The sequence below is a fragment of the Spermophilus citellus genome (genome assembly GCF_964194105.1).
Source record: "Spermophilus citellus genome assembly, chromosome: 9".
Lineage (NCBI taxonomy): Eukaryota > Metazoa > Chordata > Mammalia > Rodentia > Sciuridae > Spermophilus > Spermophilus citellus.
The window spans coordinates 103455264-103476061 of record NC_138191.1 but is presented as its reverse complement, the minus strand read 5'-3'; the positions used below and the strand labels follow the sequence as shown (position 1 = coordinate 103476061).

The following is a 20798-nucleotide window of genomic DNA, read 5'->3' as shown; positions in this document are numbered from 1 at the left end:
AGTATGATGTCACTGAACTCTAAAGTTGGAAGTAATGCTCATCATCTGCTCTTGAGGGCCAGTGCCAACTCTTTCTAGAACACTACTGTATTGAGGGTTATCTCTAAGACTCTTTACAGTAGTTTTCTTTTTTCCATTTTATTTATTTTTTTATTAGTACAGTATAGTTATACATAACACTGCTCATTTTGACATAATTATATAAGCATAGAATAGAATTTGCTCTAGTCCAGTCCCCAGTACTTCTCCTTACCTTTACATTCTCCCTTTCCCATTCCCTTTCCTCTATTCAATTGGTCTTTCTTCAATTTATGTATTTATTTTTAAATTAGTGCTATATATATATATATATATATATATATATATATATACTGATTTCATAGTGCTATATTCATATATGTACATAGAATGGTTTGATCACTTTCATTCCACTGTTCCTCCCTTTTTTTAAAAAAAATTTGTAGTTGTAGATGGACAGAACGCCTTTATTTTATTTGTTTATTTTTATGTGGTGCTGAGGATCAAACTCAGTGACTCACGCATGCTAGGCAAGTGCTCTGCCACAGAGCTACAGCCCCAGCCCTGTTCCTCCCTTTTGACATCCTTCTTCTTTTCCCCTCATCTACTACACTAATCTCTCTTCTATTTTCATGGGATTCCCTCCCACCCCTCACTTTTTAAAATAATTTTTTTTAGTTGTAGGTGGACGCAATACCTTTATCTTATTTTTAAGTGGTGCTGAGGATTGAACTCAGTGCCTTCCACATGCAAGGTAAGCACTCTACCATTGAGCTACAACCCCAGTCCTCCCACCCCTTTTAAAAGATCTTTTTTTTTTTCTTTTTATTTTGGTCTAGTTTCTGCATATGAGAGAAAACACTTGACCCTTAACTTTCTGGGTCTGGCTTGTTTCACTTAGCCTGATATTCTTTAGTTCTATCCACTTTCCAGCAAATGCTAAAATTTCATTCTTCTTTATGGCTGAGTAAAACTCCATTGTGTATATATATCACATTGTATTTATCCACCCATCTATTGATGGGCTTCCAGGCTGGTTTCATAACTTGATTATTGTGAATTGTACTGCTTTAAACATCGATGTGGCTGCATCCGTATAGTATGCTGATTTTAAATCTTTTGGATACATACCAATGAGTAAGATAGCTGGGTCATATGGTGCTCCCATTCATATGTTTTTGAGGAATCTCCATACTACTTTCCAGAGTGGTTGTAATAAATTGTAGTCCTACCAACAATATATGAGGGTTCCTTTCCTCCACTCCCTTGCCAGCTTTTGTTATTATTTGTATTTTTGATAATTGCCATCCTGTCTGGAGTGAGATGAAATATCATTATAATTTTGATTTGCATTTTCATATGTTGAACATCTAAAAAATAAATATGTATTTTTGCCATTTGTTTAGTTAGTAGAAGTTTTCTATCAGGTCGTTCAGAACCAAACTAAGTCTAGTGGGTGGAAACATCAGAGAGGTACATTTGGGCTTCTAAGAATTATTCTTCTAAGGTGGCTGGATGTGGGTAGCTAGTGGGAAAGAACTAGGGAGTTGGCTGGTACTCAACCTTTGACTCTGGTCATGTGGTTACTTGACTTTTGCCTTAGATGTATGAATGACTGCCAGACTAACAAGGAAGTGGAGAGTGGGTGTGTCTAATAAATAGACTACAAGTGCTGGTCATGTTTCTGGCATTAGAAGTTTTGCAGGACTTCAGAGGCCATGAGTGGTATCCATCTTGCTCTCGTTCTTCATACCCAGATCATGGCTCAGTCCCCTCTTATGGACCTTACTCTGGCTAATTTCACTTAGGGCTCCTCTATAAACTCCCTCAGTACTTCCCAGGCTAGTCCCACTGCTCAAAATATACCAGGTTGATCCTCCTTGTCCCGTTTCAGGTTAATTCCAGTCAGTTTGTCCCAGGCTAACTCCCTAAATACATCTCAGCCCTACTTAACCAAACCTTTCCCACCTTTCTGGGCTTTCCTAAGTACATCATGTAGGAATCCTTCATTTCAAGTGAAAGAAAATCCAACTCAAATAGAATTTATACAACAAAGAGAATTTATTTGCTCACTTAAACCTTTCAAAGGTAATCTTAGCTTTAGGTGAAAGTTTATCTAGGAGCTCTAGATCACGTGTTTATCTTGGAAATAATTAATCACTATGGGCAAGATGAATACAATCTGTCTGCACTATACTATCAGGATGGTCAGGTGGGTATCTAGTAGGACTAGGATCTGAGAGTTGGCTGCTGTCCAGCTTGTGACTCTAGTTATTTGGTGACTTGCCTTTTGCCCTACCAGGTTATAGCCAGGGAGTGATCAGCAGTGTATGACAGATAGACTATAAATATTACATAAATACAGGTCCATACTGGAGTTGAGGGTGAGGGCAATTCCAGGGCATTCCAAAGGCAGTGAATTTGTGGTACTGTGTAGAAGGGATAATCATGAAATAGATGTTGGAAAGTCATTCAAGCAATATCTACACTACCCATCTAATAACTTCTAGCCTAGCCTTATTTACTTTTAGGTGAATCTCATATACTTGTTGCCAGTAGGCATAGCTCCTTCATCAGATTGGAGCTTTCTTAGAAACGTTTTCCCCCAATACTTCTTTTATTACACTGCCAGGCTGATAAATGAATTTACTATAAAGTATGAAAGTCTGCAGTTAGCTTATCATGTTCCCTTATTCTCTGACCTGGATGACTTGCATTTTAAATGGGGCACTCATTTAAAATGAGTGTTTTATTGTTTTAGTCCAATAAATTGAAGAATAACTGTGGAATTTGTGGAAGTGTGGCAGATTAATGGAGAATACACTTTTGGATTTCCATTCATTGTAGTCTCTTTTTGCCTTTTCTGCCTGTGGGTACGCTCTGGATACACTCTTCCCAACTGGGAGTAGGCTTGATCTTCTCTGCCAGAATGGATGAGGAGGCCATGTAGACACCTCACTCTCCTCTAGGTCGGTACCTGCCGTCTGTGCCCTGAGTTCTTGAGTTCCCAGTCCACCTGTGTTCTCATTTGCTCCTTGACACCTCCCTGCCCCACTCAGTCTTTTCTCTTCTGTTCCTGCTGGCAATCTGACTTCCACAGACTGACTTCCCCAGGATCCCTTATCATCTCATTTCTGTTTGGGAAAGACTGGAAGGTGGGAGAGGAAAGGGTTTGGAACATTTTTTTCTCTCTTTCTTTCCAGTTCCAGCATCACTTCTCTGATAATACTTTTTTTCCTCATAAATCTAGCTTCCACCAGGCTCTGGAAACACTGTTCCTCCAGCCTGGGAGGGTGGACGGATTTCCTGTTGTTGCTAGTCTCAGGATGCTACAGCATATCTTGTTTGATGCCTTAACTCTGCCTACTCTTCATCTAAAACATCCACAGTGAATTCTGTGTGCTGCTGGGGCCCTGATTAATACAAGCCAACATTGGAGGAAGAAGCAAGAGGTGCTTGGGCCACGCTTGCTCTTCAACAGAACCCTGGACTAGGATATTGGGGGGTGGCCACTGCCTTGTTGTGCAACTTTGGATATTTCCCTACCCATTTCTGGGCCTAAGTAGCTCTATCCATCCAAGAGGGATTGCATCTGATGAACTCCCTTAATCATCCTGAAAGGATGATATGCTATGTTCTTAAATGTCACATTTGTTCTATGTTTTTTTTGGGGGTACAGATGGCTCTCTTCTGTCTCAGGATCTCTCTTCTGTGGGTGGAATCTCATCCATAAAGTTGCCTCACAAAAAAGGACCCAAAGCATTATGGGCCTGACAAAAGTACAAGTCTGTCCGGGGGCCACGTTGAAGGGGACAGTGGAAACTTTCTTATAAGCAAGCACAGGCAAGCTGAGTCTTGATTTCATTATCTGGGAAATCGGTATAAAGAGCAAGCACCTACAATCTTGTTTTCTGGGTGAATTGAGAACAGTGTGTACAAAGTCCTGGAAACATACAAGGTGCTTGTGGGAAAAGGGAGTTTTTATGCCAATGTTATGCACCATGATTCACCTTTTGTTTGCTCCTGCAAGGTGGGATGCCCATTGCCTGTTTTTTTTTTTTTTTTTTTTTTTTTTTTTTTTTTTTTTTGAGCCTACTACCTAGTTTCTCTTCAGTCAAGTTTTGGGAGAAGTCAGCTAGGTATTCTCTTCTGTTGTTCACAACTTTTGAGATTGTTGTCTCCACCCTTTGGCACTCAGCCCAATCTGGACTACTGTTGGCTGCAGGGTGTGGCTGGGGGTGGGAACTGGCTGGATGCCTGGATCCAGAATAAAAGAGAACCCAGAAGCAACTGGAGGCAGGCTGGACTGGGTGCTGCAACTGTAATCATGGTGCCCAGCTTTCTGTCCCTGAGCTTCTCCCGACTGAGCCTATGGGTGTCTGGAGTGATCTTGGTCATCGTGTTCCTCAAGCTCCTTTGCCTGCTGCTGCGGAGGCAGAAGTTGGCCAGGGCTATGGAAAGCTTCTCAGGGCCCCCCACCCATTGGCTCTTTGGGCATGCTCTTCAGGTATGTGGGGAAGGGTAGAGAAAGGAGGCAGCTCCCTTTCTTCAGAGAATCAGGCCTAATCCCCTAGGGGGCTGGGGTGGGAGACCTTCAGCTTAGGCAAGGGGCGTGATTTCTGTTCAGCTTTCCTACTGGGACTGCTTCCTCATTCATGCCTTTGAAGGTGGCTTCAGAAGGAATGAGCACTTCACATTGGGAACATCTCAGGTTACAGACTACTTCCACCATTGTGAGGCTCAAGGTTCAGACCCGGCTGTACCAAAGGCTCGGCGATGGCATAGGAAAGGAACCAAAGCCCCTGACAGTGCCCTAGAACTAGGCTGTCAGGTTTAGAGCGTCATCGTTATCCTCTTTGCTCTATGCAGCATAAAAATTTCCATTTCTAAGGCAGAAAATGAAAGAGGCAGAGATAAGCAATGCCATGAGAGACCTCCCAGAGGGTCTAAATTTTGGTGATGGGACACGGAGGAGGCATGGCATCTTCATGGGTTTAGATCCTGGCTCATCCTCTCATTATTGCGGTGTGGTGGGGACCATCATAGTACCCGCTTTTAGGAATGTCTTCTGTCATGAGGATCTAGATCAGACATTTCTAAACACAAGGTAGGGAAGTGGAATCACTGGGAGAAGCAGATTTGTGGGTTTCCAGCACCTGGAGATTCTAATTTGTCAGATCGGGACCAGGAATCTGAGTTTAAAAACCTCCAGAAGTGATTTAATCTGCAGCCAAGTTTGGGAGCCCAGGTGTAGATGCCAGAGATTAGGGCTCAGGGACATATTTTTTCCTTTTACCTCTTAAATCCTCTTTCCTCATCTTCTATTTAGGGAATTGCCTCTCTTCTACTACTGACTCCAGAAATGAGCTTGACCTCAAGGCTTATTCTTGCCTCTAGATAATCTTTTGGAGATAGCCTAGTAACTTATGTGCATCCTGGGGACAACTAGGAAAAAATAAATGTGGGTTGGGGAGAAAACCAGACCCTGCCCAGGCTCTCATGGAAATTACTATCTAGAGGGGAAAGCAGACACCGGAGCCCTGGGTGAAGTGCCTCCCCAGTATTCCACATTAGGTCCATTCTTTTTGTCTCAGTAATTTCCCATCTTTCCCTTCAGTCTGTGACCTCTGGAGGATAGAGATCTGTTCTGATTCATCCCTAGGATCTCAAGGTTCAGCACAATGCCTGGCACAGACCAGCCATCATCAAATGAAACAATAGGGAATATTGGAAACTAGTGAGGAGTATTTGAAGAGGCAAAAGAGAGAGAGAGAGAGAGAGAGAGAGAGAGAGATATGATACATGGAGGGGTCAGGAGGGCTTGGTAGAATCTTTGCCAAGTATGGAAGGACGGTCATGAGAAGGTTGAGGTCTAACCCTCATGAAGTGAATATGAGAGACATTTAGGGAGACTTTCAATTCCCCTTCCATCCCCAATTCTCCCTGCTTCCATCAGAATTAGGTTTGCTCTCATAGCGGGCTTCCCCAGGACAGGGATCTTGTCCTCTTTAGAACTCTATGCCACAGCTGACTGTCCTCTTCTCTCCTAACCTCCCCCTCTCCTGAAACTTGGGAGTGTGAGGAGGACTGGAAAAGAGCCCAGGCCTGGCTTCTCCATCTCCAAAACAACCACCTAAAGGGCTTTTGCTTGACACTAGGAACGGCATGTAAAGATCAAACGGGTGGTTGCTCCTAAACATTAGAAAGGTTTCCTGGGGAACCATGGAAGGCATAGAACCACTGTGCGCCTTCAGTGCTTGGCACCTCTGATGTTGTCTGGATCCACACCTGAACCTGAGAAATAGGGAGGGTGGGGAGGGGGAAGGATTAGTTTCCCTAGTGTAAAGATGAGGAAGTTGAGATTCAGAGGGGGAAAAATATTTGCCTAAATCCATACAATGGCTCAGAAATTGAGTTAAGGCTGGGCCCTGGACTCCTGCATTTTAAATCAGGACATGATTGATCCATAAAAAGTAACTGCAAGTTTGATTCCTAGACTTGGTGCAGATGGGAGTGGGAAGGAAAGGAAGAGGATTGGTGGTTGAAGGGTGTATGGAGTTGTCCATCAGGATGGGCTTCTCCCTTTTTGGTCTCCAATCATGAGGCCCTGGAGTGTCTACCTTTTATCCTACTCAGTTCTTAGAATGTGTCTTGTTGGGATAGGTCAGTTCCTATTGTAGAGTGCCTCTTATTCTGCTCTGGGGCGTAAGGAAGACTTTGCACATATTAGCTGTTAATTGTGGATCTACGGTTGGGGTTTCTGGGAGGAGCTGACAAATCAAATGTGTGCATGTGTGGAGGGGAGCATGCCTGTTTCCAGTCCAAGGGCAGGTAATCCCCTGAGATCCCTGAGACCTTTCCCCTGGCCCTGCCCATCACTGGAATAGTCCTTGGAATAGACCCTGGATGGGTTAGTGAAGACCCTGGCTCATTTTATTCAGCAAACACTGACAATGGGCCCTTGCTGTGCCCTATTGGGTAAATCACTCCCCTCTCTATGCTTCCATTTTCTTCTTGATAAAATGGAGATATCACCTTCAACTTGCTGTGTTGGAGTTAGAAGAATATCAAAAGGAATACAGTATGGAGTCTTAGCAAGCTGCTAAGATAGCAGATAGATGTCTACTGTAAAATTATTGTAGAGAGATTTTTTTTGATGCAAAACACCCCAAGATATTTGCTTCCTTTGTCCTCCTCTTTCCTTCCAAATAAATCCAGTCTTTGGTCTTTCTTTTCCCGAGCAACAAACATTTGACCAACAACTCCACGTCTGATCCTATGCTGAGATGGGAGGGTGAAGACTAAAGGAACTGGATCTGAGGGAGAGATGGATAACACAGCACATTTTTATGGGTCCTAGGGATGAGAGAAGGGACCTCTCAGCTTGGGAGTCAGAATAGGTCCAGGGAGGTGATATTGAGGTGACTCTTACAAGGTCTGGAGGCAGAAGTTCATGGAAATGCAGAAGGAGAGACAGAAGAGGCTACCTGGGTATAGGCATAGATGCTGGAAAGAGCACTGTGAGTTTAGGATGTTAATTTGATTTTTTTTTTGTACTGGGGATTGAACCCAGAAGCTCTCAACAACTAAGCCACATTCACAGCCCTTTTAATTTTTTTATTTTTGAAATAAGGTCTCACTAAGTTGCTGAGGTTAGTTTTGAACTTGTGATCCTGCCTCAGCCTACTGAATCACTGGGATTATTAATTTAATTTTTGAATTCTAGTATGTGCCTGTGTCAGTAGCTCAGCATTTCTGGAAGGTGAGAGCAAGGACATAATAGAGAGGATGAGACAAGTGGGGGCAAAGGCAGGTCGTGTACATACGAGCCATTGAAGCAAGGGAATGACTGAGGTTGGACTTGTGTTTGAGAAAAATTACAAAGCTGTGGTGCATAGATTGACAGAGACCAAACAGGAGGCCGAGAGGCCAGGGTGGAAGGCAAATAGGAGGCGAGGGGCCAGGGTGGTGGGAAAATGGTGGATAGGAAGGTCAGGTGCAGGGCAAATTGGGAGCCAGGAAGGTTAGGTGGAGATAATCTAGACAGATGCTGAGGAGGCAGTTAGTGGAATGGAGCGGAATGAGGGGTAGAATAGGCCAGGTCTGGGCACGGTGGGCAAAGGAGAGGGGCATCAAGGCCTCTGCCACAGATGTGAAGGTATCAGTGAAGTCCCCTTTACCACTAGGAAAAGGGGACAAAGATTGCCCTTGGAGCTTTGTTAAATTGAGGTATCCATCCATCTCAATCATAGTGGGATTTGGCAATATTAGTTAGAGAGAAAAGGATCCGTTGAGCCACATGGATGGGATTTGGAGGACTGTAACCAGAGAAATGAATTTCTGTCAAATTCAAATATGCATGGATCTGAGACCCAGGAAGAAGAGGCTCAGGGCTGGCAGCACATATCCATGTTAGGGTGTGGGACCCTTGGGTACTGGATTTGGAGAGTTTCATGGTGGGAGATTCCTCCCTGGAGCTGCTACATGTGGTTTTATTAGCTCTGTTTTGCCAATTCCACTGTAAAAGTCACTTGTAGAACCTGCAGTGATGGGGGACAGATTCCGCACAGGATAGCAGGGACCCTGCTGTCACTATCAACCATGGAAAGAAATCATATTTCATATTCCTGGTTAGCATTGAGATGGGTAGTGGTTCCATTCCATGGGATGGGGCTAGGTACAGATTTTTGGGGAAAACATGATATGTATAAACGTATGTGTGCACTTGAGTTTCAAAATGCTGGGTTTGAGGGTCCTGGAGGATATCATGTAGAGACTTCTGAACACCTAAGATGGGATGGGGATATAGCTCAGTTGGTAGAGTGCCTGCCTCCAATGCCCAAGGCCCTGGGTTCAGTTTCCAGCATCACCAAACAAACAGATAAACAAAAAAACCACCTAAGACAACAGGATATCAAGGGACCCAAGAGATGCTTAATAGTCCCAAGGGGATGTTGCCATTGCTGCTCAGCCTGTGTGTGAATGGCTTTGCTCCCCTGAATTAAGTCACCAATTAAGTTTTATTCATTCATCCAAAACATGGATCTAAGTAGTTCCAGAGAGTAGAGCAGAGACGCATGGGAAAGGTTCCAGGCAGGTGACTTTCAGTCCAGTGACTAAGAAGTCTTGTTAAGAATTTTGACAGCCCCGAATATGGTTGCATTGAAAAGCAGTAAGTTTCCTGTTGCTAGAGGTGTCTGAGCTCTCACACGTAGAGATACTCACAGGGTGGAGGTCTGAGGCCAGGCAACTTGTGATATTTAGAGTCTGAGATCAACATGACCTGTATTCAGAAGGTTGCAACTTGCTGGGGAAGAGGAAATCTCTGTTTTCTACCCTTCCGACTTTTTTTTTTTTTAAATGTCCTCACCATTTTGTAAACAGATTTATTTTGATTCTAAAGAGAGAACCTGGGAGCTCTGTGGCTACAGTAGATTGGAGAAGCAGGTAGTTTTTTCTTTGGACACTCTCCCACTAAGCTTCAGGACAACTGTCTGGTGGCCTAAGAAGTCTTATTAACAAGAAAGACAGCAGGAAGAGCCTCAGTCATGATTCTTGTTTGACTCTGACTTTTGTGGGACCTTTCCCACATCAATTCCCTTTGGACTTTGGGCTGTTTCCACCTATAAAAAGAGGTCATAGTTTGACTAGGCAATATTGATGTCCTCTTCTGATCTGATTCTTGGAACAAAACCTATTCAGGACTCTTGGGGAGTAGAGCAGGGAGGGATAACTAATGCTTGCTTTTCCCAGTCCCTCCTATTGTTCATTCCTTATAGGGTCAACAAGGAGTGCAAATGAGAGGATGAGGGGGGTGGGGCTGGGGAGCTAGGTTCAGTGAATTATCTCCATATCCTGATTTCCCCCTGCTTCCTTCCTTCTGGAGAAAAACAAACTGTCCCAGAGTTACGAGTAAATGTCTTAGCTCAGGGAATCTGAGGAGAAGTCTGATGCAACCTGTTGTATAACCGAGAACTGGCCAGCAGCCATATGTGCCCCAGAAGGAAGACATCCCAGAACTCTTGGAGGGGCTGCAGATGCAGGTTTGGGGCAAAGTGCTGGGAGCTGTCCTCACTCCACCTAGGTTCCTGGGGCAATCGGTGGCACAGGGAGTCTACGGCAAGTTGACTGTGACTTGAAGTCAGGGTCAGCATGAGGTCAGGGTCTCCTGTCTGTGGCAGGGATGCTGAAGGACACAAGCATGGTTGATAAGGAGGGAAATGGGGTGCAGATGAACCAGATCAGCCATAGGCTCTTTTCAGTGCTGGGATACTATGAGTCTGGCTTTTCTGTGACTTAAGCCTTTATCTGCCACATCCAATTTGGCTTCCTGGACCTGGGAGAATGGGGAAAAAGGAAGTGGCCCTGGTGATCAGAAAGTTGATAAGGAAAACCTAGGAGGGTGGATGGAAAAATAAGAGACACGAGGAAAAGGAATACTTCTAGGAATAAGAGCTTGAAAGGCAAACTAGAATTTTCCCTCTTAATTGTAGGTAAAGATGATTTTTATCACTTTGTGGGGTTTTATTTGATTGAATATATATTATATATGTATATATAATATATATACAAAATATTTTTATTGGCATTGTAATTATATATAATAGTGGGATGACTCATTGTTATGTATTTGTACATGCACACAATTTGGTCAATTTAGGTCTCCAGTAGCTCACCTTTCCCTCACTTTGTGTTTTTTGGCAATGTGTGCTCGAGGGTGATGAGAATTCTTACAACCATCTTGGGTTGAACTCAGGATCCTGAAGGATGAACCTCTGGGGGAGAATACACCAAACTTCAGGGGCCATGGGAGGAGAGGAACCCCAGAGAAGGCACAGCTGATGGCTGGTGACCAAAATAGGCCCAATCCTCAGGATCTGTGGAGGTGGTGACTTGGATCAGACAAGGATCCCTGGACTTAAGGCAGTGGCTGAGGGGCTGGAGGAGACACTGCATCCAGCTGTTGAGGAGAGAGTGTGCAGAGGAGTGAGGAGAGAGCCCCCAGCTGCGTGGGCTGCCTCCTCTCTTCTCTGCCTAGCAACCTAGGGCCTGGCTAGTGACGCTGGGTTCCTGACCTTCTATTACCATTTCAGGCTAAGCAGACAGACTTCCTGGAAAGGGTGGTATCCTGGACCCACCAGTTCCCTTATGCCCACCAACTCTGGTTGGGACAGTTCCTTGGCTTCCTGAACATCTATGAACCTGACTATGCCAAAGCTGTGTACAGCCGTGGGGGTAAGGTACCTCAAGGAGAGGGTGGGGCTTTCTGAAAGCAGAGGGCTCAGAGCCTGGGCATCTGTCCTAAGTCTGGGAAGAGGATGGTGAAGGTCCCAACCCCATTCATCAGTGAGCCTCCTCTGGGAACCCCCATCCCTGCTTGACCGACTTCTACTTCTATTGCAGACCCTAAGGCCCCGGATGTGTACGATTTCTTTCTCCAGTGGATTGGTGAGTGAGCACCTGCCTTCCCTTCCTTTCCTTTCTCACCCTTTGTGCTGGGTGGCCAGGATCTGGCCCTGTCTGCCTCACTGAGTCATTGATCCTATCAGTTGGACAGGCCAGCCCCCAATGTGTCTGTTCTGGCTCAGCTGCTCAGTGGGAGGAGCAGGAAAGCTCTTGGCTGGCAGGGAAGTGGGGCCAGGACCTCCTTTATTGGGCCTGCCATATTGCTTCCTTTCCAGGCAGGGGTAGGGCTCTGGGATATGTGTGGGCATGATGAAAGTGGCTCTAGAGTTGCTCTATAGGACATTTTAGTAGATAGTGCTCTCTGGGGCAAAGTTCAGAGGAAAGTTATACTAGTAGGACCATGGCTGGTGTCACCAGAGGCTAAGAGCTCTGGGTGACTGGAAAGTAGACCTCAATTCGGAGATGAGGCTCGGCAGGGAGGGTTGGTTACCTTTGTTATCAGCACGAGGACTGTGGGTTGATGTTGAGATTAGGTGGGAGACATTGAGTGTTCTTGAACCAAGGCCATATGCTTCTCCAAAGTCTTTTTACTTATGATCAGCACCTTCCTGGAGCTGAGAAGAGCAGGGCAAGAGGAAGAAAACAGTCTCAACACTATTGACTCACAGAGTAACACAGGGAAGTCTTTTTTTTTTTTTGCGGATTTCAGTGATTATTACTCTATTTTTAACTATCAAAGGGAGGATAAAAAGAAAAGACAAAAGGCTTAGGAAAATGAGATGCAGTTTTGAAGATAGGAATGCATTTCCATGGCTGGGTATGTGTGTGTGGTGGGGGGCAGGGGGAAGGAGGATAAGGTTCCACCTGAGGCCACAAAACACAGACATGGCAGCTTGTCCCCCAGGTCTTGAAGCTGTGGCCACAGTCCCAGCAGCTGAGAGCCAAGGCCCAGCCAGCTTCTCTCCTGCCTGGCTGTCCCTAGGGGGCCAAATCTCCTTTGTGTGAGCTCAGTGTTCTATGAGTCCTGGTTTTGTAAGTGCTGCTGAGGGGCAGAAGCTGGGCCATCTTGCCCTGAAGAAGAAGCTTACTTCGTCAAGAATTTCTTCTGCCTCTGTGTGCCTAGTTGGTGGGGGTACAGAGGGTAATACCTTGTCTTTTAGTGGCCCACCCTAGAGGGTTTCAGGCTGGGGATGGGAAATGGGGAGTGCTTGATCCCAGGGTGCTAGGTTTGGAGCAGGATTGCCTGAATTCACCAGCCTTCCATCTTTAATCTCCTCTCAGGGAAAGGCCTGCTGGTTCTTCATGGGCCCAAGTGGTTCCAGCACCGCAAGCTGCTCACACCTGGCTTCCATTATGATGTGCTGAAGCCTTATGTAGCTGTGTTTGCTGAATGCGCACATGCCATGCTGGTGAGCTCCCCATGGCAGGCTCCTGGAGCTGTGGGCTGATGGGCTAGCCCCCTGTACCCTCATTTTGCCCTGGGGGAGGGCAGGTGGTGCTCTGTAGCTGGGAGATCCCCTAAGTCCCTGAGTCTACCTTCTGCCTGCAATACCAATGCCCTGCTCTGCTGCCCTCCTGTTGCATGACACTGCTGGCTAGGTGCTAAAACCCCCAGGGTCCAGGTAGCCCTGGTTTTGTCTCCATCAGGAGATCCAGCCCTCTTTCTTGTCAGACCAAAAGGCTCTTGGAGGCACCAATAAAAGGCTTACTGGAGCAGAGTTGAGGGCTGCTTATATTTGAGAGTATCAGGAAAGCCCTTCACATCTAAAGTGTCTCCTTTTCGTTCTCTGCTCATCACAGTTCCTATCACTGATGTGGCTACAACTTATCTCTAAGAGGGATATCAAGTCAGCTTAGGGTCTCAGGGCTGGAGAATTTGTAGGAAACTCCTCTCCAGCATTACTGCAGGCCTGATGTGCACAGGTGTGCTGCAGGTGTGCTGGGGATCTCGCCACCTTTTGGCACACCTGTTCCCTCATAGGCTGCCCTGACTGGGAGAAAGTATGCAAGATCTGCCTCCTGGTCCTGCATTATAGACCTGATGCCCAGAGGCTGCCAAACCCCATAATCCAGTAGCACGCAGGGCAGGGCAGGGACTGGGAGTGCACATAGAGGGGAGCTTGGTGGCAGAAGGGAGGCTATAAGTCCTAAAGGGGAGAGAGGGGCATCCATCCCAGCTGACCCCCACATTGTCTCCCATTTTTGGGTTCCAGGACAAATGGGAGAAAAAGGCTCTTGAGGATAAGAGCTTTGACATCTTCTGTGATGTGGGCCACATGGCACTGGATACACTCATGAAATGCACCTTTGGAAAAGGAGAGAAAGGCCTGTGCCAAAGGTCAGCAGACACTTTGGGGTTGGCCCCCTAATTCCTATCCCAAGCTAGCTCAGAGGGGAAAGTTGGCAGGGCTCCTAGGCCCAGATTGAAGAACAAATTGTGTCCTGTCCTATTGCCCTGTTGGGATGAGCCAGGCCTTGCTGGTGCTTGCTTTAGAGAGGAGGGTTAAGGGTAAAGGAGGGCAAGAGTAGGAGGTGCTGTGCTTGGGCCAGATGCTTGGAAGGGAGCTGCTCAGGGCTCTGCCCTCCGTGCACCCTCTGCTGTGCAGGGACAACAACTACTACTTGGCAGTTAGTGACCTCACACTACTGATGCAGCAGCGCATCGAGTCCTTCCAGTACCACAACGACTTCATTTACTGGCTCACCCCACATGGCCGCCGCTTCCTGCGGGCCTGCAAGATGGCCCATGAACATACAGGTGGGTCTTCCCTGCAGGGCCCACTCCTAGGAAACCTGGGTTCTTCCTCCCAGCCCCTCTGCATGCTTCCTATTATAGGACCTCAGTTCCCTTTTGGGCAGAGGATGGGTTCCCAGGAACAGCACAACCTGTGCTCCTGGCCCAGACCAGGTCATCAGGAAGCGGAAGGAAGCCCTGAAGGATGAGAAGGAGCGGGAGAAGATTCAGAAAAGGAAGCACCTGGACTTCCTGGATATTCTCTTGGAAGCACAAGTGAGTATGTAGTTGTCCCCACTGAGAGCTGGTCACAGAGGGATCTTCTGCCTAGGGCCAGCTGTCCAGCAGAAGAGGCTGTTAAATACTCCTTACCTTTTTACCTGGAAAATATAACTTGCTCCTTGTCCCATGACACATATCAACAAAGCTGCAGATATTCAGGGTGTGTCTGGCTGGGCTGTGGCATCAGAGATCTGAGAGCTTGGGTTACATGGTAGAAACCTGAAGATATTTCTAGACTTCTAAAAGCCCCAAGAATTTTGGCATTGTAGAATCTTAGAATTTAGGCTTTATTCTTTTGGTCCTTTATTTCTCTGATCTATAAACTCACTGAGCACCTGCATTGAATCTGTTTTTGCACTAGGGTATAGAGATGGGAAAGACCTGGCCCTGCCCTCCAGGTTCTTACAGTCTAGTAGAGTTGGTGGATGTTGACAAAGATATCTTCCCCTGCCAGGTGGCATTCCATGTGTCAAGTGAGCAGAGTTGACAGTTGGGGTAGGGTAAGGTCACAGGTCATTTGGTCAGAGAGATCGGAGATTGCTTCATGGAGTAGGAGGCATCCAGGCTGGGCTTGGAAGATGGGAAGTTCATAATTCCCAGTCTGCAAAGCAGCTTTCACTTTCTCCTCCATATCTGCATTTGATAACTCCTGTTTCAATTTCTGCTTAATATCTACTTCAAGTGCTTTGAGCTGTCTCATTACCCCTTAACCCAGGATGAAAATGGGCTCAGGCTGTCAGACACAGACATCCGGGCTGAAGTGGACACGTTCATGTTTGAAGGCCATGACACCACCACCAGTGGCATCTCCTGGTTTCTCTACTGCATGGCCCTATACCCTGAGCATCAGCAGCGCTGTAGAGAGGAGGTCCGTGAGATCCTAGGGGACAAGGACTCCTTCCAGTGGTGAGTAAGGTTGAGAGTGAGCCCAGTCTGTTGTGCTCAACCCAGGGAGAGGCTGTGCCCATCCTGTCCTGTGCCATCCTGTCCTGTGCCTGGAGATGAGGTGAGGTGACTGACCTGTTTCTTCTGGTGCTATAGCTTTTGTGGGTGGCTGAGCGTGTATGTACCCTGCAGCCCACTTCTCCCAAATGGAGCCTTTTCAGTGTCACATAGAGAAAGTTATCAATAAGAGGCTGATATTTATGAATTGAATTTCTCTGCTGGTAGAACATGAATACCCTTCTGGGTTCCTCGACAGAGAAGGGAGGGCTGGGAGAGAAAGAGGAGGAAGTGGCTAAGGCGGTAGGGAGAGCCAGCCTTTGTCACCTGCCTTTGGGTGGTAGTACACAGTCTCCGGACTCCTACATCTTTTCCCTCTGGTGAAGGACGAAGAACTGTTTCCCAAACTCCATCTCTTAAAAACTTCCAAATGTACCGCCTTGTTTCTTGGCTCAAGACTGAAGTCCTGAACACGACACCTGATTGGCCCCAAACTCTTTTTGCAGTATGATCTCTAGGAATCTCTCACAGCCTCCTCTCCCCCAACTGCCTCCTCCCCTCAGGCCTTTGTGTCCTGCCAGGCACCTCAACTTTATGGGCTCCTGAACTGCCTCTCGAACAGACAAGGCACATAGCAGAGGTACATAAAGTGCCCAGTCAATGGAGGAACTTTGGGTTCACTAGAAGGGTCTGACCTATATATAAGTCTAGGATCTGAGACCTGGAAGAAACTCTATTATTTATTTTTATTGGTTGGATGTTGGAACTTTCCAGGGTATCCAGCCAGGTACCAGGTAGTATATGTGGGGCAAATGGGAAGAGGAGGAGAAGCCAAGTTGCTGTTCTTGGGAAGTTTTTAGAGACAAATTCACATAACTGAAAAGCTAGAGAAAAACAGAGGGAGGAATAAGGTTGAGAGGCCTGGACATTGAGGAAAGAGGCATCGGAAGGTGTGGGGCTCACCTTGACTTTATAAGGAGGATTTCAGCTGGGCAACCACGTGAGCATACCCTGAGGCAGGTAGTTCAAACATTCTGCTTTCCCTTCATCCTGTTTAGAACTTGAAGCAACTTAGAGGACACGGATTCAATAAGACAATACAACAAATGAAAAATCAGGATAAGAGGGAAAATAACTTGGGGGTTTGGGGCTCTCTGTAATAAGATATTTCACAGTAGTTATAGTTAGACCTCACATTTGAGTCTGGGCTTCCTGGTGACCAAGTGTGCATGTGTAGTGTGTGTGTGTGTGTGTGTGTGTGTGTGTGTGTGTGTATCATTTGTCAGTTTATCATTCTGTACCCATTGAACAATTCATGAATGTCAGTTGGTTAATTCAATCAAAATACACTCCTGTCCTTTCTGTTCCAAGTCTGCAGGGGAAACTAGCAGAACCTACAGAATTGCCCCTTGTGGGGCTTTGATGGGGTCCTGAGATATGTACATAGATCTGTCCTTGTCTTTGATGGCTGGATGCATACATTTCTAGGGTATTGTGCCTTCCTCTCCTAGCAGCAAAGATGAGGAGGGGATGGGAGCTAGTGGGGCCAGATTGCTGGGGCTGAGTGGCCACACTGTGTCTGATCTGGCTGGACACTTGGAGCTTTTGTGCCCCCTCTGACTCTTGGATGGATGGTGGTGGTGAGGTGGGAAGCTGGGGCTGGGGTCTATCTTCTTCCAGGATTCTACTACCCCCCATTCCCAAGTGTCCTCTGTTACTGGCAGGGATGATCTGGGCAAGATGACCTACCTGACTATGTGCATCAAGGAGAGCTTCCGTCTCTACCCACCTGTGCCCCAGGTGTACCGCCAGCTTAGCAAGCCTGTCAACTTTGTGGATGGTCGCTCGCTGCCTGCAGGTGGGATGGGGTGGGTTTGTGGGAGTAGAATCAGAGTCCTCTGGATCCTCTTCTGAAACCTCCTAGACTATTGGTCAAATTTTTGCACCAAAGGGAAAGAGCTCAGGCTTTGCATTCAGAGCCCTGGGTCAAACCAGCTTCATAACATATGAATAAGTTCCTCTACCTCTAAGCCTCCATTTCCTCTTATGTAAAATAGGGGTGAGGAGAATACTTTTCAAGGTTGTTGTCAGGATTTAAGAGACAATGTTCATCAGGACTCTCCAGTACCACCGTGCATACCCAGGTTGAGTTCTAGACAACTTCAGGGGACAAGATTCACATAGACTATGATGTTGTGCAGTGTACAACATACACAGCAATACATGATGGCGCTGTAAAGAGTGTGCAGACCTCCACCCAACCAAACACGTAGGACATACCAGTGATTGGTAGCTGTTACTATTGATAACATAATCTTATGAATAATAAACTTACTGAGAGTTCATTGAAAGCAGCAAGGATATTAAGACCCTGTCTGTCCTACTTTATGGTAGGGTGGGTTCATTTCTTCTTTCTTTCTTTCCACAATGTCTGTGTCAGGACCATGCCCAGTGCTGGGTCTATAGGCACCAGTCATGATGATGATCAAGGTACTTTGATGAGTGAGTGTGAACGTAAGCTGTCCGTCACTGGCAGTGGATAGTAGAGGATTTAGCCTTTATGTGGAGGGGACCTAGCTGCTCCAGGAACACCTTGTCACCAGGCCTCTGTTCCACCTACAGGCAGCCTGATCTCTCTGCACATCTATGCCCTCCATAGGAACAGCGCAGTGTGGCCTGACCCTGAGGTACTCCAGCTCTGGGCCTGAAGTCAGACTGGGTGGGGGAGGGTATGGGGCTTATACTATGCCAGGACCTGGTGGATATTTAAACAAAGCTTGATCCCTTAGGTTTTTGATCCCCTGCGCTTTTCCCCTGAAAATATGACTGGACGCCACCCCTTCGCCTTCATGCCCTTCTCAGCTGGGCCCAGGTAGGAAGAGACCCAGCATCTTCAGGCTCTCAAGGCTGTGGAGGCGGGTGGAGGACATCATGGGGGAGGCGTCATTATGGAGTGCTTCATGATGAGGGGGAACCATGCTGGGTTTGTGGGTACCATCATGCAGGTAAACTCCAGGGAATTTTCTTACTATTGTATTCCTGTCCTAGGGAAGTGGGTGGGATGGGTGAGTCATCCAGGAGAGACCTCAAACCAGAATCCCCAGTGTAAAGCTACTCAGCCTGGGCTCCTCATCATTCTCCCAAGATCTGTTTCTTAAGTCCAAATCAATCAATCCACCAGCCAGTTACACAACCAAAAATAGTTATTGATTTCTGTTGGCTACTAAGAGTCCTGAATTTCACCAATCTGAACACTCCAGGGAGAAAATCTCTTTGTGCTGTTCACTGTAGGAACTGCATCGGACAGCAGTTTGCCATGAATGAGATGAAGGTGGTCACGGCCCTCTGTCTGCACCGCTTTGAGTTCTCTCTGGATCCCTCGCGGTTGCCCATCAAGATGTCCCAGCTGATCTTGCGCTCCAAGAATGGTATCCATCTCCACCTGAAGTCTCTGGGCCGTGGGCCTGGGAAGTAGCTCTACAGAGAACCAGGAACCAGATAACCCTGGCAGTGGGCTCTCCCCGGACACTGCCTTCTGGGTTGGATGTGGAGTGGTTGAGGCTCTCTGGCTTCTGGAGGCTTGTAATTTGGAAGGGGAATAGACACTATCATAGACAGCTTCCTAGAGGAGAGTGCCACATCAACATGTATGTATAAATGCTTGTTATGCATGTATTCTAGAGCTGATTCAGTCATTCAACAAACACTTGGTGAGCACCTACTTGCTTAGAGAAAATTTATGTCCCATAATTGGCAATTGTTCTAAAATGTAACAAAACACACATTCCAGCCTCAGTGACTGCATTGGAAGCTCTGCCTCTGGATTCATGATGGAGGGACGGCTCAGGGCATTGTCCCTTCATTGAGATGTGTTTCTTTGTGTGTGTGTGTGTGTGTGTGTGTGTGTGTGTGTGTGTGTGTGTTGGAATATAACAGACATGACAGAAATTCACATTAACAAAAACTGAAAAAAATTATGGATAATTCTAAAGCACACCCCCCCCTCCCCCGCACCCCATGAACACTGAGGAATTGGAAGATGGTTTCTCCAGGGTGTCTCTGTCCTTCCTGAGATGGATTCCTGTGGCATCCCTGCCATTCTCAGCAGTGGTATCTCACAGTGCTCTAGGCATTCAGGGTTAGGCTGGGGAAGGTGGCAAAGTGGCATTAGAGGGGGGCTTGCTGGGAGAAAGAAAGTCCTTGTTGAATCAGGTGTTGAGTTATGGGTGAGGTATGAAGCTGCAAAAGACTTTTGGGGAGGGCCTCAAACTGGGAACCACATGATGACCCCTGGGTGGCACCCAAGCTTAACACAATTTGCTTCCCTTATCTCTGGATCTTTAGCCCTCAGACAGTTACCTGGTGTCAGCAGAGTCGATGACCCTCCTGATGGGAGGAGACTGTGATCCCATTTCAATATTAAGGGAAGGAACCTGTGATGCTTATCTAGAAGGAATGAGCTGGGGCCTCCTGACTCAGGCATATGTTGATCAAGACTCCATTACTAGTACTGCCAATCTCCCTGACAGTAGGTGTCTGTGAAAGATTGACCTGAGAGCTCTGGCGCCAGAGGGGAGGGGAGGCTACCTCGGGGAGGGCAGAGGGAGGCTGGGACTGTTGGGCAGCACAGTTAAGTTCTTGTTAATCCATCTAGTTCTCTAAACATAACCCTCTGTCTCCTGTAATCCTGGGCATCTATGCGCACGTGTGTGTGTGCGTGTGTGTGTGTGTGTGTGTGTGTGTGTGTGTGTGTAGAGTGTGGAGTGGGCAATGGGTGTGTAGGAGTGGTTTACACAAGTATCTCTGTGCTTGTGTCATGGGAGGCAGGTATATGAATGTGAATCAGCCTGGCTCTTGCCTGTTACTTGCAGGCAACAGGGTCAAATTTTTGGCAACACACTTTTTTTGGAATCTTGTGGTTAGAACACCTGCCCAAGGTTGGCAACCCAGAATTCTGAGCTCCTATTTTCCTGTGCTCTATGAGTATGGCCAACATGAACCCTTCTGTATCATCTGGTACCAGCGGACCTACTAAACCTCCTCCTGTAGCATTCCCTGCTCATTCTCCTGCCCCAACTCTCTCCTATCCCCTTGGTCAAGCACCAAATGTCCAGCCCTTTCCTGCCCCTCTTCAGACCAGGACTGAACAGCTTAGTGACCTAGGAGGTCAGGAAACAAGGACGGAGGTCCTGGCTCAGGCAACTTGGGGAGAAACCCTTTCTGCGAAGCAGAGCACAGGATACTGGGGAAGGCGAAGGACTCCAGGGAAGTCTGTGTATGGCATCATGAACTAAAAATGATTCAAGGAAATAAGGGAACCTGTGCTCAGATCCAGCAAGAAAAGCAGGGTGTGGTTTGAGAGAGGATGATTGAAGTCAGATACCAGCCCAGGGAGCCTGGTGGGAGTACTGAGGGA

The 20798-nt window shown here is 46.8% G+C and overlaps 1 protein-coding gene across 1 annotated transcript; it reads left to right on the top strand.

The window, feature by feature from the left end:
* The first annotated feature begins 4303 nt into the window (after positions 1–4303).
* On the top strand, positions 4304–19178 carry CYP4B1 (cytochrome P450 family 4 subfamily B member 1). Its single transcript, XM_081306895.1, has 12 exons — positions 4304–4525; positions 11112–11253; positions 11422–11466; positions 12706–12833; positions 13638–13762; positions 14031–14182; positions 14328–14434; positions 15156–15346; positions 17107–17240; positions 18005–18069; positions 18172–18254; positions 18674–19178. The coding sequence occupies exons 1-12, from the start codon at positions 4346–4348 to the stop codon at positions 18855–18857; spliced, it is 1536 nt and encodes a 511-aa protein (XP_081163021.1). The 5' UTR covers positions 4304–4345; the 3' UTR covers positions 18858–19178.
* Positions 19179–20798: the final 1620 nt, after the last annotated feature.

Excerpts from the sequence above, each read along its gene's own strand:
- CYP4B1 (XM_081306895.1), top strand. The coding sequence starts at position 4,346 with ATGGTGCCCAGCTTTCTGTCCCTGAGCTTCTCCCGACTGAGCCTATGG. Across the intron at positions 14,183-14,327 it reads GATGGCCCATGAACATACAG|ACCAGGTCATCAGGAAGCGG; the intron begins GTGGGTCTTCCC and ends CTCCTGGCCCAG. Across the intron at positions 18,255-18,673 it reads CCCTTCTCAGCTGGGCCCAG|GAACTGCATCGGACAGCAGT; the intron begins GTAGGAAGAGAC and ends TGTTCACTGTAG.